At 34.5% G+C, this 25737-nt stretch overlaps 1 protein-coding gene across 14 annotated transcripts; it reads left to right on the forward strand.

The window, feature by feature from the left end:
- Positions 1–392: 392 nt before the first annotated feature.
- Positions 393–25718, forward strand: LOC126858866 (kinesin-like protein unc-104). Of its 14 annotated transcripts, none has more exons than XM_050609492.1 (30): positions 393–816; positions 2669–2817; positions 10662–10839; positions 10926–11008; positions 11092–11170; positions 11480–11825; positions 11932–12187; positions 12396–12553; positions 12681–12820; positions 13265–13303; positions 14086–14223; positions 14337–14783; positions 14891–15096; positions 15176–15293; positions 15557–15729; positions 16026–16204; positions 16809–16946; positions 17932–18069; positions 18390–18508; positions 18592–18967; positions 19040–19130; positions 19225–19340; positions 19435–19978; positions 20062–20251; positions 20741–20988; positions 21064–21366; positions 21830–22117; positions 22215–22351; positions 22434–22535; positions 22678–25718. In XM_050609492.1, the coding sequence occupies exons 3-30, from the start codon at positions 10740–10742 to the stop codon at positions 22778–22780; spliced, it is 5355 nt and encodes a 1784-aa protein (XP_050465449.1). In that variant the 5' UTR covers positions 393–816; positions 2669–2817; positions 10662–10739; the 3' UTR covers positions 22781–25718. The 14 variants fall into 14 exon arrangements, with proteins under 14 accessions (XP_050465449.1, XP_050465454.1, XP_050465455.1 ...); XM_050609497.1 differs by having other exon boundaries at positions 19438–19978; XM_050609498.1 differs by having other exon boundaries at positions 18595–18967.
- The last annotated feature ends 19 nt before the right edge of the window (positions 25719–25737 follow it).

The following is a 25737-nucleotide window of genomic DNA, read 5'->3' on the forward strand; positions in this document are numbered from 1 at the left end:
TTTTTTTATCGATTCATCAGTTAATTGTGGAGTTTTTTTTTAAATTTGTGTAAATTACATAGTATTTCTCCTTAAAAACTTTTATTTTTCATTAATTGAATGTTAAAAAAACAAGTTTTTATGCAAAAATACTTCCCTATAATTTATCAGTACAAATTTACATTATTTTAATAGCAGAAATTAAAAATTTTCAATTAAGTAGACTACCAATTCTATAATTAAATTAATTTAATTTGTGCATATGCTCCCAAATTTCTTGTGATATTTGTATTAAAAATATAATACAAATTTAGAGAGAAATGAAAAAATTTTAATTTTTGACATTTTAAAAATACCCACAGATATAGAGCATAGAATACAAGACATCATGTAATAATTAAAATTTCCGACTGTCTCAACAGAAAAAACAAGGTTATGTTTAAGAGTCAGCGGTAAACTCGTATGAATCATCCAAGTGTCACTCAAGATCCGCGTGCGCGCGCGTGATCTTTATCCTCTCGTTGGACAACGAATTCGAGGAGGAGAGCGCAAGTGCGAGAACCGCGCGAGGTTGTGGCAAATTGAAAAGGAACGGGGCGACAGCGTCGCGAAGCGAAGAGTAGACTAAAGTAGACGCAGAGGAAAAAGGGCAGCGTTCTAAGTTGTACGACTGTGTATGTGATAATCGATCGTTCGCCACGACCGGGACAAGTCGGTCCACCGTGTGGCGTCGCGACGCTCGGCGTGCACGACGCGCTCGCTGCCGCGAGGAACGTCGCCAGGAACCAGTATGGCCGTAGGAGCCCAGCTGTTTTCACGTCACTGCCTACGTATCTGGTGAGTATCTCGCTCGCGTTTCGCGCCATGAATTTACGTTCGCGCTTCTCGCCTCTCGCGCCGTTTGTATGCTGTTCGTAATCGCTACTCTCGTCGTCATTACGAGAGTAAGATTTCGCGAGCGCAATATTGTGTGTGCTGCTTTCTGTGAGAACGCGACGTGATAATTATTTATTTAAATTGCCACCGTTTTATCGACGACGAGAGCGAGCGAGGGCATCGAGTGTTTGAAAGCGCCGAAACGATCGAATCGCCTTTATTTGTCACATTTTGCAAACAGCAAACAGCAAAAATGAACCATTTCACCTGCAATTTTGCGAGATATGTCGGAAACGGATCGTGTCGTTCTTCATATTTCAAGGTAAAGGACTATATCTTCGATCTTTTATCTGATTTCAAACTGACTATATATTAAAACTCTCGATAGTTGAAAAAAAATCATCATATTATATATACATATATAAAAAAATTACACATAAGAATTTGTAAGAAAAATATCACACTCAAACACTTTGTAATTGAAATTATTGAAAGTCCAAAAGGAAATCTGCTAGGTTTAATATCTAGATTTCCTGCATTATATTTATTTATGAAAACGATTTCTGCTCATAGTTTCGCGATTAATAAAGATGTTTGATTGAATTTCTTGTATACTTATACTCTGAGCAATTTACGTTGCACATCAAAGATTATTGAGGTATTAGAAAAAATGCATATGAATTTTCACAGTAAATAATATATTGTTACATATTGCGAATAGGAACAGATATTCCCTTGCGCTTCTTGTACTTTATTTTTAGTTATTATTCGCAATGTCGTCGGTATACTTTGCATATTCTACGGTAGACGTGGAATCAATAGTCGAAATAGAACGGAGAGGGGACAGAAAAAATTAGAAAACCAAAAATGATATCGTGTTATTTTCATCAAACAGTGCAAGAAGAAAATTAAACGGCATTTATAAAAAAGCGAAGAAACGATATTTATTATTTCGCCATTGTGTACTATATTAGTCCGTTTTATTCATACTTGCGTGTTATCTGGGTTGCTGGTTACTTTGTGTAGCTATCGGTCTATATTTTTTTGTTTATTTATTATTAAATGTGCGTATAATATGTTGACTCTTTATATTAAAAAGGAATAATATATATATATATATATATATATATATATATATATATATATATATATAGAATATTGAGAATCTGTCTTGTTGAAAATTGATAACATGGAAAAAATAAACGCCATCTTTTCGCGTATTTTTCATTAAATTCTCTAAGAATAATACAGTTTAATTAATATTTGGTACATAAAAACATTATATATATTTTATTTTTGAAATTAAAATTTGATTTGAAAAATAATGTGTAGATGTAATTCATTATTAATTTTGAAAGATAATCGATTAATCGAAAATTTGATTGACATGTTCAATTAATGAAAAACACAATGCAATATAGAGACAGACAATTCTATATTAAATAATATGCAGTTGGTCGAAGATTAAACTTTCTATACATTTAAATTGGTAATTCGTATATTAATTATGATTTTTACCCATATAATTTGATAAATATTAAAATTGATTATATGATTATTTTAATTTTACGACTGTGCTTTACAATATTTTATTATATTTATTATTTATTCAAGCCTTTGATTTTCATTCAGGAAACAATTATTTTTTTATTTAAATTTATACATGAAAGACCAACTTCATTTTTTTTTCTTTTTTTTTTTTGTTAAAAAAGATTTGACTTTAAATTTGTTCCATTACATCAATCTTTGATCAATCTATCCCATCAATCTCGTTACGTTTTGACCCTTATGTTCCCGTCACAAATCGTTATAGATAGTGAGTGCCACCAGATTGACTGAAACGAAATGGCATGAGGATAACGATTTGAGCAGGGGCGAGAGTACAAAGAGAATTGAAGGGTTCGAAGGTTACGACAGACCATAGGCAACATTTCGTGATATAAACGAAGTGCAGAGGCTAAGGTAGGTCAGTGATAATCGATGTTTCGGGAAACGTGATTACCGTGATTAATAATTTATTAACATCTTGATATTTTGGATGACATTTATATAATTTCTAATTTTATGTAATAATGGGATTATTCGTCGATTCAATTTTCGATTAAAGCTCCTTTCAATCTCATAAACGAAAATTCAATTGTCTTAATCAATTTCAATTTTCTTCTTTAATGAAACCTACGGTAAGAAAAAGTTAATGCCTATATATTTAATCCTGATAATATTAAAATTATAAATAATAGATAAATAAATTTTAGATAATTGTTTCATATCAGCAAATAACATATATCGATATATTGAAATTAGAATAAATGATATTATTTTATGGCTTGGAAATGAAAAAACAGTGAATAGTATATAAAATATTTTATAAAACTGTTGTTTCTTAGAGATTATTTACTAAATTTAGAAATTATTTTTTGTTAACACACATGTCAGAGAGTATTAAATTAGACATCGCTTTTGAGCCAGTTAAACGATTCAAATAAATGATAAATTAAAATGGAGAAATGTGTGAATAAAATAAACAAATTTATTTAAAATATTTTAAATTGACTTTTAAGAAACTATTAAAAAATAAAACAATTTGAATTTTATCGAGATTTTAGTCTGATGTAGTATTAAAAATACTGATGAAAATAGATGATATCCAATATTTTCAGAAATGGAAATTACTTTAAATTATACGATAATACGTAATTAAAATCGACTGTTCCAGTTTTCAAACATTCTGTTATAAAATATTGGTTATTTGAAAATAAATTTTTTCTGTAATTTATGTATATATTATTGATTCTTTTGCATATATTTTGCATGCGCGAAATATATTTTTCGCATATATTCTCTTCATTAACAAAAAAAAAAAAAAATATCAAATGTAAAAAATTAAAAAAAAGTCTTGGCATTGTAAAATAAATAATAAAATCTTTCTACAAATTTTAAGCAATCTCGAAATGCTACAAAGTTTTTAGAAAAGGCGAATCGATTTTTTCCAAGGAAATGTTGACTCCAAATTGGTCACAAGGAATCCGTATAAGGAAGTGCAAGCGGAAATTATGAGTCATTCCATATATACATATATCATCTTATTCAATAATCTTCTTCTATGGAACAAGCTAACAAATTTAACTAGACTCGTTCGTTAATTTGACTCGACTCATTAAATTTTCTATGTAACCCGAAATTTCATTCTCGGAAATACGGCGCTCCTCGAGACGGCCGACACGACGACGCCCGGCATCGCGTCGCGCAACGAACACGTTAAATGTTAATAATTCGCTCTCGGGAGGGTGAGTCGGTGACGAAAAGGGGATAATTTTTGTATGGTTAATCGACGTTGACGTTGAAGGAAGAGAGAGAGAGAGAGAGAGAGAGAGAGAGAGAGAGAGAGTATTTGGACCGTGCGCGCCAACTGCTTTTCCGAGCGTGTGTAGGCATGTGTGTTTGCGCGCGCGGTACCGTCGGCGATGTCGTCGTGGATATCTCTTACTTATTGATTGTGCTCCGTGGAAATTGGCCGGCGCCGCCTGCGTCGCATCGGTCGATCGTCGGGGTTGCAGGCTGACGTCACTCGGTGTGCCTCCGCGAAACTATTGATTTTCTCCCTCTAGGCGCGACGCGATTGGTCCATAAACCGAGAAAGCGGCCAGAGAAAACGGCCCTGGACCACCACGGTGTTGTCGATCGACGCGCGCAACCCTCCACCCGTCGCATCGATGTATGTATATTCATCTGTGTGTGTGTGTGTGTGTGTGTGTGTGTGTGTGTGTGTGTGTGTGTGTGTGTGTGTGTGTGTGTATACACATCATATATGAGATTGTTTACACGTGCAAACTCGGGTGCGGGTGTGTGGGCGGCCACGTTGATTCTAATCCAACCACCATCCTGGTGCTATGCCGCTCGAGAGTTTCATAGGAAGAACGTAGATGGAAACGCGTTCCGGGGGCGTAAACCGTCATCGAATCGTATTCAGAGAACGCAGAGGGTGACGCGCGCTTTCACCCTCGTCCCCTGGAGGTAAGCTGTGTCGAACGGAAATGAACGATTAATCGGCCTCGTAATGGTCTGGTCTCATCCGCGGCTTGATGGCCGATCGCGCACATCGGTGAATCTACATGCCGCTACCTTTTATGGGCACGAGGGTGACCTCCGAAGAATTCCTTCATTTCGCAAAATGAGATTTGCCGCTAGAATGCCGCGAGATGACTTACGCGCGGGGACGCGAATGAAATTTATCGAAGTAATATCGAATATCTTTGAATTATACATAATTTCGAGATACCAATGTGCATTCAAATTTTATATTTATATATAATATCTATTATATTATTATATATTACACATTATTATTATATTATTTATTTATATAATATAATATTTATATATAAATATCAAGGTGTTTAATTCTTGGGAAAAAGTGGAATCCTGAAATTCTCAGAGAGTTTTTTGGTACACGGAGAAAAATCAGAAATAGAATTTTATTGAGGTGCCCAAGGAAAAGGAAAAAGAAATTTTCATGGAATTTTATTAGAAAGAAAAGGGAAAAGGAAATTTAAATAAAAATATTTTTTTAATAATGCTTTGCTTATTTAAAATGTTCTCTTTACTTGGAATTTTGAACAAAACAACCTGGAAGATCAGGACATTTTAAGAGAATTTTTTTTATATAAAATTTGCGTAGACACCATGAATATATATAATTTATTTTTATTATATATATACGTGAAATCTCCATGTGGGAAATCGTCGATCAATAGCCAATCATAGACTTAACGCGAGACACTATTGTGTTTTTTGATAAAACGTGTCAGATGAGAATTTTTTTTCTTTATAGGTATATAACGTATATGAGTTATAAGTATACATACAGTATATGATATGCCTGTACGGAGCTTTTATCATAACATGAGGGACATCTCACGTAAGGATGGTCTCTTCAACCTTCCGTCTCCGATAAATAATGCTCGCATCTCAATGCGAAGGTCGCTTAAATATTTTCCCATGGATAGAACATTCAATTTGAATATAGTGCATCGTTTTAAGATCTTCCAAAGATTTTTTTGCAGATGAAAAACGATTTCGTAGAATGAGTCTCATCGCATAAGTAAGAGCATTTTTACCCCATTACTGAAATCGAATTTCTGAATCTCTGAAGTTACAATAATAGATCTGATTATGTATTTAATTTTTACTTAATGAAATGAAGTATTATACTTCGAACACATACACACGCACACACACAATAATCAAATCGCTGCTCGGTTTTTTTTTACAAAAACTTATATTTAGAACGCACTGATATCCATGCTCGATATCTTCTCGCTTCTAATTGTAAATGTATATGCAATCCGCTGTTATAAAAGATATTAATAACCAATGTCTCTTTTATATGCGATGACATGTTTAATGTTCATTCGATGACACGATAAATTGTTCATGCATTATATAATATGAAGTCATGTAAAAGCGCAAGGTAAAAGGATATCTAAAGGACGTGTTTAAAATATCTGAGATATTATTGGTCTTGTTTAATATCCCTCGATTTTTTATTCTGTTTAAAAAATGAATTGAAGTTATCCGTAGTACTCCGATAATATAAGACCTACTCTTCGAATAACCGAGTTTATCAACTCCCAACAAATTTATGGAATATTTGACAGCTTTATATATATATATATATATATATATATATATATATATATATATATATATAATGTATACACAATTTGTCAAATGTATTTTTGGTACTGATTTTTACGAAAATAATTGATTAAGGAAGTAAAATAATGCAGTTAGAATTAAAATCCTTTTTCTTAGACTATACGATATAGAAGTATTTATTTAATTACTTTAATTTTTTGTTTACAAATCGGATTTATTTTATTTTTTTTATTTTATCCTTTTAGCTGATTTTTTAGTAAGTTTGATTAAATGATTTCTATCATTTAAATCAGGTCATGTGAATATTTCAATAAATGTTCATGTATGTTGATGATATTAATTAAGCCAAATAAAAACGTCCGATCTCACTTCACATAGCAATATTATTACTGCTTCTTTTACAGTTTAAATATAAAAACAATTCGAATGGCATTCGATTGAGTTCAAGTTTGATGAATTTGCACGTAGACAAAAAAATTTTGATTATTAACAAAAACATTTTTATATAATATCTGATCTCAGTATAATTTAATAAATCAGATTTTTTAATAAGTGCATGTTTAATATTTTGTTAATTTCTTAATGTTGAAGTTGTAGTAATTTCGGTATATATTTCTTTTTTTTACTATTAAAGTATTAATCCAAATGCAATCTCTCTTCGATGGTATCTAAACACTCATCAAAGTTGATTACTTTATAATCATGTTGAGATTGACATTCATACAATCCATCATGCTACCATTTTCGACTTAAATATATAAAAAAACAAATTGAAGTTTGAAAAGAATCTTTATATGTACAATCTCATAATTTGCGCGATAATATCTGAAATATCTGCTATTCAGCGACGTAATTAGATCAATGTGCACCTCATGCACTCAGGTGTGAAGCTTATTCTTCGCTCCCCTATACTTGCACGCGTGCACACGCTCTGCCTTATTCCATCAGAAAATAGATAATATAAGATCTACTCTTTGAATAAAAAACATCTCTAATATATTAAAACGAATGTCTCGTGTGCGTCGAGATAATTTGACAGGACGTGACAACTTCGTTCTAATTAGCTCCCACGGCTTCTTTTCGCCCTTAAAAGATCGGAGTTACTTAGCGGAAGATATTTGTGTACATGGGTACTTTGTTCCTCGTACCATCCAACAAGGAAATCATGAGTTGCTCGCGTGGCAGAGAGCGAATATTACAACCCTTACAACCGCCTACAAGGCATTCGAGGTGGTTTGTAGCTACCTGCTCCGCTCCCTCTTCTCTCTACCCCCTTAATGGTTAAAATACGATGCGGTAACTCGAGATACCGCCTGCGACTAGGGATACTTTAATTTAATAGGATACATGTATTTTTATTTTTTTAGCCACGAATATTATATCTGGGCGATAAAACATTTAATATAAGGGGTTTTATTAATTAATATAAAGGGGTAAACAAACAAAAAATAAAAATAATTATTAAATATTATAAAAATAATTATTATATTAATAAAAATAATTATTAATTATTATAAAAATAATATAAAGGAGTAAACAACTTGCTTTATAAATTTTGATCATAAATTGAATAACAAGCCAATGACATAATTTTTCATGCTCTTTTTTTCTCTTTTAAGATATTTTTTTTCAAAAAATACGAAAATGAATAACTGTATGACAGACAATAAATTAGAAGGTAGAGCAGTATAAATATAAAGTTAAAATTAACTGATTTGTTTACCATAATTATTTGACAATTTTTAAACAAGATAATTGTATAATATAATGAAAAAAGAGACTATATTTATTCGCGCAAACGTAAAGATACAGTAAATAAAAAAGAAGACATCCCTTTTTAATTCAGTTTTAAAACTCATTTTATAATCATGATCTATCTCTTGAAAATAGCATCTCTTTGCGCAAATAGACGTCAATATCATAGAAAGATAATCATATTTTAGAGAAAGAGAGTGAAAGAAAAACGAAACATATCAATTGCTTTTACTGCTATTAATTAAAATGCTGGTAAAAAAAATACTTCTTCTGGAAATATCGAAAAAAATATCGATACTCACACTGGTTTGATACCAAAGGAACAGAAGTATTAGTACCCTACTAAACTTAAGTATCCCTACTCTAGACACGAGTCTGTGTGCCCGACGACGACGGAACAGCACGCAGGCGCCCGCGGTATACGTCGTCAGTACTCGCCACACAACGGGGTAAAAACGGGGGTGGCGTTGCAACAGCGGAGAAGCGAATTTATCAAAGTTCGCTCGGCAGACAGATAGACAGGCAGGCTGTAATTCATTACAGGGGTGTATATGCGTGCGCGGGGGTGTACACGCGTGAATGTTATATGCGAGCGGACGCGCTATAATGTCCGCTCACGGGGGATTTCGCGGATCGCGGATCGTCCAGCGGATGGCTGACGTAGTGACGTATAGTGAATCAACGTGAGGCAACGCGCCGCGATTCTTGGCTCGAGAGACTCACCCTTTCTCGCGAGGTCATTTCGCAAGGCTTCTTTCACAGTCCGTATCTTTTTTTTTTCTTCTCACCGTGACGAGAGACGATCGGCGCTCTTCCCGAAGGTAAGACCCGACCACGTATCCTCCGAACGTGTAGAGACGATCGATCGTAAAAATCCACATATACGCTGTTCCTCGCCTCCGCCCCTTCCGGACCTTCCTCCGCGAACACTACTCGGCCGTCGTATCGATCACACCGCTGCCGTGATGGTGTTTTGTACGTCAATTACGAGGGTGGCCTCGCAGAAGGGATATCTTTTTGAAATGTGATGACGTCAACATTCCTATGGTTCTTCCCCCCGTGCGCATCGTATAACCGCGAGTACTCTCACATTCTGGTAGAATCTACACCTGTGATTTCTCTCAGATGTTTTATGTGAACTCGCGACAAACGGCAAGAGCTGCTAAATTGAAATCAGAGTTCTTTCAACTTTTATTTCAATATATTTTTTATTATATCAATGCCTTGTAATATGTAACTGATTATTTCATGTATTATATGGCACTATATCTTCTATCTTTTTTATTAATAGTAATTAAAATCTGTTTTTTTTTTTATGAAACATTCTTCTCTCGATTACTTTATCACATCGTTCAATAATTTCGTTCAATAATTTTTTTGACATATTTTAGTTTGTTGTGAAAATGTATGAGACAATACACATATTTTAATGAAAGTGTCGAAAAATAAATTAAAATTTTTTTTTTTTCTAAAAAAATAACAAATAACATGTAATAGATAAAAGGAATATCTAAAAGCTTTAATTGTTTGTCGATTATATATTATTTATGAGAATTTTTTAGAAAATATTATAATTTATTACAGATAAAACTCATTTGCAAGTATAATTATACATGTTTCTGTGCTTTTATTCATTCTTTCTTATATAACAATAATATTGCGAGATTTAATTGTGGAAGAAAATAATTTGACATTTGAAAATGGATTTATGCAAATTATTCTTTTTTTTTCTCGAGGAATTTATATTTACTTTCTTCAAATATCTACAAATTAGTTGTAATCTTATTTTCCGCATGATATGACTTCTCCATCTTTTCACAAATAGATAACGCGCGCGCGCGCGGTTACGATACTAATTAATTATTCTCCGGTGTCTGATTAAATCTATGTATTTCTGTACGGATCAATGACCCGTATTACGCTTTCACGACATTTGTAAATGTAAGAATCGTTATTACATTTTATTATTATAGTTTGTTATTTTATCTGATTTATCTGATCTTTTTCACTCTACCTATAATTCGTAAATATGGATTTGTTATTTATCTAATATTTTTGAGTTTTAAATATATTAGAAAACTAAATTTCATAACTTGCTTTTTGATTGTTTACTTGCATTAAATAATGGTTTATTGAAATACGCAACTGCTTAAGAGAAAATAAAATTTAAATTATTTAAGGTAAATTAATAATTGCAGAAACGTCGGTTGAGATTAAATATTAATGATTTTCTAATATTGATCTTTTATTTGCAAGAAAATCTTTTTTTTGGATGACTTGTAAGATGATTGATTTAAGAAATTTATCGGCTATGCTATTAATAGATTTAATAATAGAGTACTTAATAAATTTCACGATGACATTACAATAATTGAAATAAAATTTTGTTGCAGAGAGTTTAGCAAAAAGAAATTATCGCCAGCACCGCCGCCGGCTTTATCCGACGCTAAGTTAAAAAAAAAACAAGAAAAATGTCGTCGGTTAAGGTGGCGGTGAGGGTACGACCCTTCAACCATCGCGAAATCAGTCGTCAGGCACAATGTATTATAGATATGACGGGGAGTACCACTTGTAAGTTTCTGATTCGTAATTTAAACGAGCAATGCGTAAAGTTACGTTGCATAATATATTCTACATCCTCTACTTTTACGTTGCAGCCATAGTGAATCCTAAAGCTACACCTGGAAGCAAAGACGCTGTCAAAAGCTTCAATTATGATTATTCCTACTTTTCTATGGACGTAAGTGTATCTTTTTTAATTTCAATGAGAGATATTAAAATGATATTATATTTATTTCATGATGATTTCTCATATTTATGCAGCCAAACGATGATAATTATTCATCTCAACTCATGGTTTACAAGGATATTGGAGAAGAAATGTTGGAGCATGCTTTTGAAGGTAAATATTAATTAACAGATTATGTGGGAAGTTTTCAAATCTTTTTTTGACGAGTCATTAAGAAAAGTACTTGAACAAAATATTCAAAAACATGAATAATGCAATAGAATTTTTATATGAGAAATAACTGTAAATATAATCACACATCAATTAATAGCAATAACATTGTCTTTTAAATAAAATTTAATCCGATAAATAAAATTGAAATCCGATATACATATATATAAAATTATTTAAAAAAAATTAATCAAGATTAATTTGTACATTCTACTGTAGATGTTATACAATTTACTTTGTTTTGCTATACAGGCTATAATGTTTGCATTTTTGCATACGGTCAAACTGGCGCCGGTAAATCTTATACCATGATGGGTAAGCAGGAAGATGGACAGGAGGGAATAATACCACAGATTTGCAAGGATCTGTTTAGGAAAATCAGCTATACATCTAATGAGCGTTTGAAGTATTCGGTAGAAGTTAGCTATATGGAAATCTATTGCGAGAGAGTGCGCGATTTATTAAATCCGAAAAATAGAGGGAATCTTCGAGTAAGGGAACATCCTCTCTACGGACCTTACGTCGAAGATCTTTCCAAATTGGCCGTATTATCATACGAAGACATTCATGATCTCATAGACGAAGGTAACAAGGCCAGGTTAGTCTACACGCACATATATACATACTAGTCATTTATATAAATTCCTTTTGTAACACATGCTGCATAATACATCGTTGTGGAAATCATACTACAATCATTACAGGACTGTCGCAGCGACAAACATGAACGAAACATCCAGCAGATCGCACGCTGTTTTCACTATATTCTTTACACAACAGCAACAGGACTGCGCCACTGGTTTGATGACAGAGAAAGTTAGTAAAATATCATTAGTTGATCTGGCTGGATCCGAGAGAGCCGATTCGACTGGCGCGAAAGGCACACGACTAAAGGAAGGGGCTAATATTAACAAGAGTCTGACAACTCTCGGAAAGGTTATCAGTGCCCTGGCAGAGATTGTAAGTATCATATTTTGTTTAAATCTTTATGTTATATTAAGTATTGATATTGTGTGTTGATATGTTCTTACTCATTTATTTGCTGCTTTATCGCGGATTTTTAGGCGGTAAGTTTATTGAAATCGAGATTAGAAGGAATAAATTTTCGGGAATAAATTAATTATAATATATAATTGTTTTTTTCACATAAATTTTTGTTTCTTTATAGGCAACGAAAAAGAAGAAGAAAGCCGATTTCATACCATACAGAGATTCAGTTTTAACATGGTTATTACGGGAGAACTTGGGCGGAAATTCGAAAACTGCTATGATCGCAGCAATTAGTCCTGCTGACATCAATTACGATGAAACACTCTCGACCTTACGGTAAGAGATTTTCATTGTCTGTTATATATTTTTTGAATTAATTTTTGAATTCTTAAAGTTTGAATAAAATGTTGAAGCAATTAATTATTTAGATTTAAGAGACTTTTGTTTTACCTTTTTGTTTTAGATATGCAGATAGAGCGAAACAAATTGTTTGCAAGGCCGTGGTTAATGAAGATGCGAATGCCAGACTTATCAGAGAACTCAAAGAAGAAATACAGAAACTTCGGGAACTTCTAAAACAGGAAGGCATTGATGTACAAGAAGGTAAAAATATTTCTTTTAGTAACTCTTCAGAAATTGATATAAAAATTGGATTATATATAATATATACAAAAAGCTTTTTATTATTAAAAGCATACGAGACGAGGACAGACTGAATAAAGCTTGATCAATAATTAAAATGCTAATAATCCCCTATTAGAATTAGAAACTCTTAATAAATTTGTAGGATATTCAATATGTATAATTAGTATCGTCGTAAATATGCAATTCTTATTTTATCTATTATGCTAATATTGTTGATTGTGTTTTCTACGATTTAAATATAGATTACATAGCAATATTGCTCTCACAGGAATCAGCATACATGTCATATAAAACTACCTGAATTTTTGATAGTTATAAATTAATTATCATTGCACAGCGCGCGACAAAGACAATCCATTCACATAGTATTTTTTTCTTTGTTTCCCCTTGCGCTCGACGTAGGGCCAGATGGCAAAGTTACGTACGAAAAGAAAGAATCTAGTAAGTAAAAATGCTAACAATTCATACAACAGCAAAGAATACAGCCAAGACAGGCATCGTCCATTTCTTGCGCCTCTTTCGTAGATATTTTATTATTTTGCTTTCATTTATGCGTTTGTATTTTGTCAAGCGCAAAATACTTATCAATGGTACATATATATATGTCAAATTCCTCTTTTGTACATTTGCTTCACGAATTTTTTTATCTCCATTTAATGTACGTATATGTCCTGTTAATACGCTATCGCGATTGCGCTTTCCTCCCTCATGTCCAGTGCAACTTGCGATAATTTTTTTTTTAACGACAAAAATTAAATAAAATTAAAAAAAAAATTTTAATGAAATTAATTCAATCAATGCTGTGTAAATTGATGCTTCTATTGTTTGTAAGAATAAGAATATGTGAATTATTATATAAATAAAAATAAAATATAAAAGAGAAAAAATATATAAGACAATATATGAGAAGATATTTAAAAAAATCGATCAAATTTATTAACCGAAAATACATATAATAGATATCGAATGGTGATACACATTTAAATCATGTCGGTGCTCTGTAAAATGCACCACAATTTATTCAATTGTATTTCCAAAGCTTGAAAAGAGTTAATTAATTAGCAACTCTACAGCTTCTGAAATATGTCTTTTCATCTACGCCACTGCTTTAATTATGGCTTTTGATGTTTACATTACGACATACAGGATACCGACTCCGACGCAGGCTTGTCATTTTAAGTATCATCGCGTTTTCTCGTTTCTTGACGATTATTATTTTGCAGGGGATGAAATTATCAGAACGAACAAGCGAAATGAAGAAGATACTAAAGAAACTCGGTCAAGGATCCCCTCCCATACTACGTCTACTATCGCTGAAGAAGCGGTTGATCAATTACAAGCGTCTGAAAAATTGATCGCAGGTAACTGAGATTATTTTAATGTATACTTTTATTATTTTTATCTTATAATATATGTGAGGCATAGAGATTAATAAGTCGTCATAATATCTTAACCATTTCTACTTTTATTTCAGAATTAAACGAAACATGGGAAGAGAAATTGAAACGAACCGAATCGATTCGCCTGCAACGCGAAGCGGTATTCGCCGAGATGGGAGTCGCTGTGAAAGAGGATGGCGTCACAGTGGGTGTATTTTCGCCGAAGAAAACACCGCACTTGGTAAATCTGAACGAGGATCCTCTCATGTCGGAATGTCTGATTTATTATATCAAGGACGGATTCACGCGCATCGGTAGCGCCGAGGCGATTATACCCCAAGATATTCAGCTATGTGGCCCGCACATACTCAGCGAGCATTGCGTTTTCGAAAACCACGAGGGCATCATAACTCTCATACCAAAGAAAGGAGCTTTAATCTATGTCAATGGCCGCGAAGTGACCGAACCACTTGTTCTAACGACTGGTTCGCGTGTTATCCTGGGGAAGAGCCACGTTTTTCGATTTAATCATCCTGATCAAGGTACCATAAGCGTCTGTAATATTTGAAATATATGTGGTTTAAGAAATTACAGATAACATAAGATGTGTGGGTAAAATATCTCGTATTTTTTGTCATTAATTATACAGTACGCGAACGAATAGCGAACGGATCACCAGCGGAAACTCCTGGCAACAATGAACCAGTCGCAGACTGGGATTTTGCGCAAGTTGAGCTGTTAGAAAAACAGGGTATCGATCTAAAGGCTGAAATGGAGAAGAGATTGCTTGTATTGGAAGAACAATTTCGTAAAGAAAAAGAGGAAGCTGATCAGTTGTTTGAGGAGCAACGAAAGGTGCGCATTCAAATACATACATAATTTCTTTTCAATTCGTATATACAATATTGCAATTGATGATTATTTCTATGAATAGAGCTATGAAGCGCGGATAGACGCATTGCAGAGACAGGTGGAGGAACAAAGTATGACAATGTCTATGTACAGCAGTTACACGCCAGAAGATTTCAATAACATTGAAGAAGACATTTTTGGTGAGTATGAAAAATATAATCGCTCTTTGAATATCTGATACATTTTGATATAGCTACGTCTGATAGATTGGGCATTGTCTTATTTTTTTTTTTTTGTTTCATAAGTTATCATTGACTTATGAAAGTTTATTGCATGCGATGGAGCCTACCCATTTGTTAATAGGATATAGTATATTCTATTAACAAAGTAAAATCGGTATTATTTTATATGAAATGCTTAGTTTTTCTCTGACTGTTTTGCCTGGTAATGGCTTGCATTTCAGTCAACCCATTGTTTGACGCAGAGAGCAACTGGACCGAGAGAGAATTTCAACTGGCCGCTTGGGCCTTCCGCAAATGGAAATATCATCAATTTACGAGTTTACGGGACGATCTTTGGGGCAACGCGATATTCCTTAAAGAGGCTAATGCCATATCTGTTGAACTAAAAAAGAAGGTACAGTCGCGGACATATAATGGAAAACTTTAGCACGATTTTTTTTTACTAGTATTATTGCTGCACTAATGTATCTTCTCACACTTTTGAATATAAACTTTTTCCGCATATTTCCGATAAATAACCAAACTTGCGTTTACGTATATGATCTATATGTAATCTATGCATATGTACACATTTTATAGAAAGGGTATTTCTTAGTGTTGTTAAATCTATATTTTTCAAAATAAAATACCTATAAAAAAGAATTTTTTTGCATAATAGATATTGCTACATTAATTGTCTCTCTCTTTTAGGTTCAATTCCAATTTACTTTACTCACGGACACTCTTTATTCGCCTCTACCTCTTGATCTTTTACCCATTATGGATGACGAAGATGAGGATGAGAGGCCGTTCCCACGCACGATCGTTGCTGTTGAAGTCCAGGATACGAAGAATGGTGCTACACATTATTGGACATTGGACAAGCTAAGGTTTGCTTTATATATTTATTTTATATTTTATTATAGTTTCTTTAATTAATAGGACATTTGTGCCGAGGGAAAAAGGGGTATAAGTAAAACGTATTATTTTATACTTATAAGAAATAAGTCTATCATAATTAATCATCTTTTGAAGAAGTTAACAATATTCTATTAAATAATTTTGCAATTAAATTATAATTGCATTATATATATATATGTCATTAAATTTGTACATCGAGCATGTTTTATAATTATTGTGCAATTATTACTTTCTATAAACGGGATAAGATCTCTTCATGCGAAGCGTTTGACAGTCTTTTTTATTTCGTTACTAACGCACGAATGCACTTTTTGCGTGCTTAATGAAAACTATGTTTGGAATATTATCTGCTTGTGTCAGAAACTAATACAGAAATTAAACCATTTTGTGACAATATTTGTATTATCGCGAGGTGATCGAAAATTCTTCCAGACGTATCACGCATCTAAGATGCTTAAAGTTACATCTGCTACTCAAATAAAATCGCGGCTTATCTCTGTTAGATCGATTCGACATTCGAATAGAGAGCGCACACAAAAGGACGCACAGCGAAGTAATAATGTTGACTTATAGACAGCGCTTGGAGCTGATGCGACACGTGTACAACGAGGACTCGAGCCCCAGCACTCCGGAGGCCAAAGAGGATATTTTCCAATGCCTTACAGTCTACTCTAATCCGAAGTTCTCGCTCGCAAATCTTTTGCCTTCGAGGTTGGTGCGCGAGGCTCTCCTCTTATCGCCATGTTAACATGCTTTACGCCCGGCCTCGAAGAACTTTTCATTACTGGCCCAAGAGTCGTGCGTTTTATCGCCGTGCGTTTTTTGTCGTTTTTTCGCTCTTTTCTGTCTTGAGAGGCTTTCTCGATATGGCAACGCGATGCTCGCCGGTACGAAATCGAGCTTTGCACTTGGAATTCGTGAACATTATCGACGACTTTGCATGGTTTGTTTTCAATTCGTAGCGTAACGTGATGAATCGGATCGAATAGATATGTATGAGCTCCCTCCCCTTCTTCTCCTTTATGCCATCGCGTTTATTATACGCAGCACCGCTTCTGCTGCTGTAAAGAACATTTCTATGTCTGAATGTGAGAAGAATGTCTTTTCACATTCTATGCACGTCTGTCTCAAACACAAACACATCTTCTTTATTATCTCCCGCTGAGCTCGTGTCCTCACCATCTCGCTTTTCAATTTATGCACGTGTATATCCAATACAGTTCGATTAAAAAAACAATGAAAAAAAAAATAACATCAAACAGACGTAAAAAAAAATTCTAAAATTTTACATTTTATAGCAAATATGTGTATTTATATATTTCAACATTTTTTTATCAATTATGTAATATTCATAATTGTTAAATAATATTAAATAATTTTATATTGTAAAAACAAAATTTCTCCATAAAAAAAAATTGGCAATGGATTTAAATTATCGCAACTATGCGAATGTTATTCTCATCGTAACAATAATGTTCTGATATATATATATATATATATATATATATATATATATATATATATATGAAAAAAGCCAAGGAAGAGAGAGTTGAATTCTGAACAATAATTGAAAAAGTTTATCTGAAGAAATTTTTGATGAAGTGACACATTTTGATGATTTAATACACCAGTTACATTCACATAACTATTTCTTGAATGGAACTTGCAGTAGATAATAATCTTCTCTGTTTTTCAGACAACGATTGGAGCTGATGCGCGAGATGTATCACAACGAAGCCGAGCTTTCGCCCACATCTCCAGATTTCAATATCGAATCCATCACAGGAGGCGATCCGTTCTATGATCGATTCCCGTGGTTCCGCATGGTTGGCAGGTAAATGAATATGATTTATAATGTCAGGATCTTCATTAAATTTATTTTATAAAACTAACTTGTTACCATTTTTCAAAAAACGACGAATTAATTTCTCTTATATTGATATAAATATGATGCATAATAAATTTGGTAATAATTTTGATAATTTTAATAAATAAAGAAAACTAAATAAATTGAAGTTTTTTTGTTAAAGGCAAAATTTGTAACGCATTACTTCCCAATCTTGATTAGGATGTAATATCTATGATCCTTTCTGCTTTTCTATGTTTTTTTTTTCAATTACCACAATATTAATATGATTCTATATTTAATTTTAGAGCCTTTGTATATTTGAGCAATCTCATGTATCCGGTGCCGTTGATTCATAAAGTAGCCATCGTGAACGAGAAGGGTGATGTTAAGGGTTACTTGCGGGTCGCTGTACAAGCCGTAGTTGGTATGTAATCCGTAGCCATGTCATATTTTGTATATTAATCATATATATATATATAAGACATACATAAGGAATCCTTCTTCCAGAAGAGGAAAACAGCGAATACTCAAGTGGCGTCAGACAATCAGCCCGAATCTCTTTCGAAGATGACCTGTTTGGTGGGCACAAGCACAATAAACGCAACACACTTTTGGCTCAAACTCTAGAGAAGAATAGACAAATTATGCTGCACGAAGAGCGCGTAGTCGAAGGACACAATGAGATTAATCAGAAGGATATGAAGGACGAGGATGATATAGGGGATGCTGATAGTGGCAGAGGTGACAGCTCGGTTTCGAGCGACATGAAAGAGGAGGATTTGCCAGATCATTTGCAACCTGGTGTAGAATTCACTTTTAGGGTAACGGTCCTACAAGCTATGGGTATTTCTACAGAGTATGCTGACATTTTCTGTCAATTCAAGTAAGTACGCGCCTATATTTTAGTTTTAAACATAATATATGTAAACACATTGCAATGCAATTGTTTTTGCAGCTTCCTACATCGGCATGATGAAGCTTTCTCGACAGAACCAGTAAAGAATACAGGCAAAGGCAATCCACCCGGATTTTATCATGTACAAAATGTAAGTGTCATCGAAAAAAAACTGTCTTATTTTAGATTAACACAGAGAAAGTTTTATCCGAATTAGATTGTATGTAATATTTTTTTATTGACAGATTACGGTCACTGTTACGAAATCCTTCTTAGAGTATCTAAAGACACAACCTATTGTTTTTGAAGTGTTTGGTCATTATCAGCAACATCCGTTACACAAGGACGCGAAGCTGGAATAGTGAGTGTTAATTGTATAAATGTTCTAATTCTATTATATATATTATTTCTAAGAACATTTCTCATATAAGACATATTTGTGTGTATTCACATAGCAGCGTACGACAACCCCCGAAGAGGATGCTTCCGCCTTCCATACCGATCAGTCAACCAGTTCGTTCGCCGAAATTCGGCAGTGTCCTGCCCTCTCCTAGTACGTCTCATGTGCATGCCAAATACGATGTGTTGGTGTGGTTCGAGATCTGCGAATTGGCGCCGAACGGCGAGTACGTGCCGTCGGTGGTAGACCACAGCGATGATCTGCCATGTCGTGGATTGTTTCTACTTCATCAAGGCATACAACGACGTATACGAATCACTATTGTGCACGAACCGGCTTCCGAATTGAGATGGAAGGATGTGCGCGAGCTTGTGGTTGGCCGTATCCGAAATACTCCGGAACCCGAGGAAGAGGATAACGATTCATCTGTACTCTCGTTGGGTCTGTTCCCCGGTGAATATCTCGAGATTCCCGGTGACGATCGTACCATGTTCAGATTTGAAGCAGCCTGGGATAGCTCTCTGCACAATTCAGCTCTGCTTAATCGAGTCACGTCTTACGGAGAACAAATCTTTATGACCATTTCCGCGTATCTTGAGGTATGTATCAAGAATCTATTTTTAAATCGTTTCTAGAAATATTTTTTAGAGATGTTATCTTTCTCTTATGTGTATCGATTTAGTTGGAGAACTGTGGAAGACCTGCGATCATCACGAAAGATTTGAGCATGATCATCTACGGAAGGGACGCAAGAGTCGGCCCGCGTTCCCTTAAACACCTGTTTAGCGGCAGCTATCGCAATCAAGAAGCGAATCGACTCAGCGGCGTCTATGAATTAGTGTTACGCCGTTCTTCGGAAGCAGGTAGCCCAGGTTTGTCATGTCTAACCATAGTGTAGTCCCGTGTTTCACTTAATATCACTTAAGATAGAAATCTCATTTGAACTATATATTTCATTTCCTCTGAAGAGCATTTATATGCTCTTTATTTAAATGTATATTTATATACTAATCTAAAAGATATATTTCGGATATATTCAGTGTTTTATAAAAATGTGATTTTAATCCTGGAAATTCAAGATAAACATCATTTTCTTCGATTATCATCCCTTAGTTTGAAAAAACAAGAAGCAATGTTCCAATATTATAAAAGTTGATTAGTCTAGTTCTATAAGATATTAATTTAATATGACAATATGCCTATATACTTACTATTTTTTAATATAACAAAGATTCTTAAAATATTTTTTGTAAACGCGATAGATATTTTATATTTTCTCATACTTTTGGCTCTTCTCTCTCTCTTTCTCTTTCTTTCTTTTGCTCGATACCCATCCCTTTTTCTTCCCTATTTATTTGTAGGAGTTCAAAGACGTCAACGTCGCGTTTTGGACACGAGTTCTACGTATGTCAGAGGCGAAGAGAATCTACACGGATGGAGACCGCGCGGAGACAGTCTCATATTTGATCATCAGTGGGAACTCGAGAAGTTGACGAGGCTAGAGGAAGTGGAGAGAGTACGGCATACATTGTTGCTGCGGGAGAAACTCGGCATCGACAAACTACCATTCTGCAATAAACCTCTACACGATTTCACAAAGAGCGAAAAGGTAGTTGTATATATCTTATGTTTACAAAATACATGACACACGATAATATATGGATATTTCTCTGATACGTCTCAGGACGTATGTAATATGGTGGCAAAGGCCACAAACGAACCACACGCCAGCCCGGTAAAGCTGAAACGCTCGACCAGTAAAGATGTTTATGAACCCTGGGAAATGACCGAGAGAGAGCGCGAATTGGCGACCAAATATATTAAACTCATCCAAGGAAGAATCCCGAGCAAGGAACCGATATTACTTGCTGATGTTTCGCCCGGGGAGGACACCATAACTGATCTATCTGCGTCTATGATGTCCTCAGTTATATCATCCTCGTCTCAAGAGTCAGTATATGCGAGAGCTAGCGATTTCTTGAAGCAGGTAACCCTTCCTGCATGCCTCATGAGTGCTCCTGCTAATAGCGGTTGTCCACGCTTTGCTTCATCGTTCCTCTTTAGAACAAGATAGACAATGTTATACCCAGAAAGTTGAAACAAAACAATACTCAATTCGTTCATTACCAATTTTACAATTTTGATCCAATATATTCTACATAAATAACATAAATCATGGATGAAAGCACCGAATATTTTGAATGATTAAAAAAAAAGGATGAAACATTCGATCACAATTTTATTATTGCCATGTAATGCGATGATCCACAACACATTAGTTTGGCTCGCTACATACTATATCGCGCTTCTTTAAAGCGGTACAGCTTTTAAAACATTTATGCTTTCGCATTTGTTTTAACGCGTTCGAGACATTCGAATCGTCTCGACGTGCCGAAATTGACAACCGCCAGCACGATTGACTCAGGGTTATGCTGGAGTGTTACTTGCAGGCTGCTGATATAATAGTATGGAGCAGGTCTAAGTCGTGCCTTCTTAGGTTAAGTTCGCCGGAGAGGGCTAGATTACAAGAGCTCCAGGAGAGTATATTGGCGAGCGAGTCGACCAATCAAACATGCACCGTTGCACCGCCACCGCTGGGATCGTCCTCGCCGTCGAAGGAGAACTTGGTACTGTATGTACCGGAGGTGGAGGAAATACGCATTAGTCCGGTCATCGCACGAAAGGGCTATTTGAACGTTCTCGAGCATAAGACCAACGGTTGGAAGAAACGTTGGGTGGTATGTTCATCATAATTAAATTTATGTTCTCTTATCTGTGTATCTATGTGACAAGATCTAATAATATCTTATATCTTTTTTCTTTTCGTTACTTTAGGCTGTTCGCCGACCATATGTTCTTATCTTCCGAGAGGAAAAGGATCCCGTCGAAAGAGCGCTAATTAATTTAGCCACAGCTCAAGTTGAGTACTCCGAAGATCAGCTGGCTATGGTGAAAGTACCGAATACGTTCAGGTAGACCATTCGCGGAAAACTAGAGAGATAAATATACTTACAATTATGTACAATATTCTAAAACGTCTCTCTTTATTTATAGCGTCGTTACTAAGCACAGAGGATACTTGCTGCAGACTTTAGGCGATAAGGAGGTTTACGACTGGCTGTACGCGATTAATCCTCTTCTAGCTGGTCAAATTAGGTAACAACAAGCGTGAACTCATTTTGTCCTGTTTCTGTTTTTATCTTAATTATTGAGAATTAAAAAAATCAAGTACATTATTCTTTGCAAATATGATAAATTATATGGAAACGATAGAGAATGTGTTAATATGTTTTCGTAGGTCGAAACTCGCACGTAAAGGCCCGGCTGCATCGAATTTGAGCAACGGCGCGCCGATCGGCCTGACACCGACTCTGGAGCAACCGTGCAATCAGACCAAGTGAGTGGCCGATACTATGGCCGGGGTAACGAGTGCAATAGCAAAGGCGTCAGAGAGAATGCTGTGCTGGTCGCATTCGGTCTTAGAATCCCAAGACTTGTGTAACTTTCGATTTCCGCTAGTCGTTGATTGACCCTTGAGTGGAGGCTAAGCGCTATTGAGATTTTGAACCCACGATCGACAGCACGGTAATATCGACGTTTTACTTTACGCAGCGTTCCCTTAGCACGTTTACAGGGCGAAAAAAAATGGTGCTCGTCTTTCGAAGAAGTTACAAACGCGCGTGCAAATGCCATTGTTTGGTACGATTACTGTATTACATCGGAAAATTCATTTTCACGTCTCTCCGTACATTTCGAATTCATATTTGAAATGCTTTTCACGTCGACGAGACGAGATCAGAGATCTGCGCGCGCGGATATTTCCGTTGAAATTTTTATTTCTACAATGCGTTGATATAATCTAACATAATACCCCTTTATGTATGCAATGTGTAAGAAGGATAGAAATGCATTTATGCCTAATAAACGTATTCTTAAGACGATCACTGAAAACGAGGTAAAGAATACACGTTATAGATATATCTATAAAAGAAGAAGAAAAAATAAGTATGCGAGGAAAAGGCGAGAAAGAGAGAGAGAAAGAAAATAATATAAAGAAAAAAAAGAGAGAATGAAACAAAGAGATTCGGGAAGGTATTGATAATTTCATATGCGAGCTTGACGATCGCTTTTAATACTCTACTCTCTGTAGAGTATTTACGATAAAAAAAAAAAACATTAATATGCAATTTTCTATGAGAATTATATTCCCGTTCTCTGTTCGTGTTTTCTTTTATTTATTCGATTAAGCAAATCTAGATAATGCTGCTGAAGTTAACTTTGCAAATGTGAAAAGTTGTACTATTGTTGTACACGCAATCGATTGACCGTTGCTCGATGAAGAATTTATTTTCCGCGAATTGGAGTTTAAATAGCTTTAATCGTGACATGTAGTAAGATGGGATAATATTGCTCCAACGCAATAAGATTATGTGACTGCATTAGAATGAAAAGAGATTTGAATATCATCTGAAATGCAAAAAAGTAATTAATAAGCAAGAATAAGGAGAGAAAGAGAAAGAAAGAGTTGCCATTTCTTGAAGCATAAAGTTTGTAGAGTACTTTTTGTTTTAATGTGGTTTGAAATGTTTTTTTTCATTTTTTAAATCTTTGATATAGAGTAATTTTATCCTATCTTAAGATATATTTTAAAACCCCTGGTATGGCATATTCTCTTTTAATATACTTGGCAGTTTTAATTGTATAAATTAAATTAAAGAATTTTTAATATATATATAGAAATACAAGTAGCAATGAGAACAAATGAAGAGTACTTTTTTTCTAAAAATCTCCATTTGAAGAAATGTGAGGGAAATTGTAATATATTCCGCAGTAAATGAGAACATATTATTGCAAACTTCTTCGAAACACGAATGAATGCGAGAAGATCGGCAAGCAAGCAAGACGCGTCTCTTGACGTGATATAAGAAATTTTTCATTCATAATGTGATTGCGTGTTGATACAATGCAAGTTACGACAAAACTATCTTCAAAGTATTTCGTATCTCGCAGAGAACAATATATTCGCGATATAAATAGGTAAAATTACGGTAATCTGTGGAGATATAGACGCTACATTCTGACGCATCGTCTTTTCATGTCTATTTAGAATTTAAGCGATTCTCCTCAAAGCTCGCCACGCGAGCGCGATGTACACCCTTGAATCGATACGTCTCTGCTTGAGACCTAAGCACGAGTTGATGCTGCACGACGTAATTGATAATTCTATCTAACGAGAAATGTTCAAATTCGGCGCGAGATGAAATTTCTCATTCGTTTATAATTTAGAGAAATGTAAAAAAAATTGATTACGTAAGAGAGACAAAAAATGTCATTTGTTCATCCGTTTGATCGATTTTTCTCGAAAGGGGCAGATTTGCTTCCTGCTGGTTTTTCCTTTTCAAAGAATCTAAAGATGAGTGAATATTCGTCATAAAATTTAACGATCCAAGACGATTAGTTTTCTTACAATGAGACGACATACTCGATTACGTTGTTCACAGAGACTTGTATTAATTCTCTTATGTATGACAACTTGGATAACAGGGGTGCAACGTTATATAAATTCATGTGTCTATCGTACACTTCTCACCTGGAAGAACTTTCAACATCTTTGATATTGATTCATGATACGCGCGAAATGTCTAAGATCAAAATGTATTCAAAGATAGACATTCGATTGTGTGTCGTATTACGTATTAGATACATAATAGCACATTTCATGACGCGGCTATTATAAAATATATTGACGCACTTGATGCACACTCAACATGTGCAGAAACCTGATTTATTCGACTCCATCTCCGTACTACCATCGAGAGTATGTTCCCTCTCTCTATATCAGAAATCCGTATATATTACAATCGAAAATACATTTTACAATAATATTGAGAGAACTCTCTCGTTAAGCGAGCACATTTGTGGCATATAGGATTCCGACAAAGTGCTATTTTGAAAGCGCGACTCAATACATAAATTCAATTATTGCCATACGTCATTAATTAAATGAACATATATTCCTCAATTATCATTTGAATATTATTATAATATATTGATATAATATATTGGTATAAAGTATAAAGAAACTTTGTCCGGATTCTATTGCATGTGAAAAAAAAACACGTTTTTTTAAATGTTGCCCCTCTTATAAATCTATCGAAGTGGTCTATCGATTTCGTGTACCTTGATATATCTCTCGAAGAGTAAGATTTCCTAATGTTTTGACGGAAGACGATTATAAATCTTAACTCGCTTGATTCTAGTCTTACGCGCTCAATTTCGAGGCCGATTTTTTATTTTTTCCTCGATCCTCCTCCCCGAATCGACAATTTTCAAATCGTGGCTTACGCAAATGTAATGC

This window comes from Cataglyphis hispanica, chromosome 2 (assembly GCF_021464435.1).
Source record: "Cataglyphis hispanica isolate Lineage 1 chromosome 2, ULB_Chis1_1.0, whole genome shotgun sequence".
Taxonomy (NCBI): Eukaryota; Metazoa; Arthropoda; class Insecta; order Hymenoptera; family Formicidae; genus Cataglyphis; species Cataglyphis hispanica.

Coding starts and splice junctions, on each gene's coding strand:
- LOC126858866 (XM_050609492.1), top strand. CDS start 10,740: ATGTCGTCGGTTAAGGTGGCGGTGAGGGTACGACCCTTCAACCATCGC. Junction 12,554..12,680: donor GAAACACTCTCGACCTTACG/GTAAGAGATTTT, acceptor TTTTTGTTTTAG/ATATGCAGATAGAGCGAAAC. Junction 14,784..14,890: donor ATTTAATCATCCTGATCAAG/GTACCATAAGCG, acceptor TTAATTATACAG/TACGCGAACGAATAGCGAAC.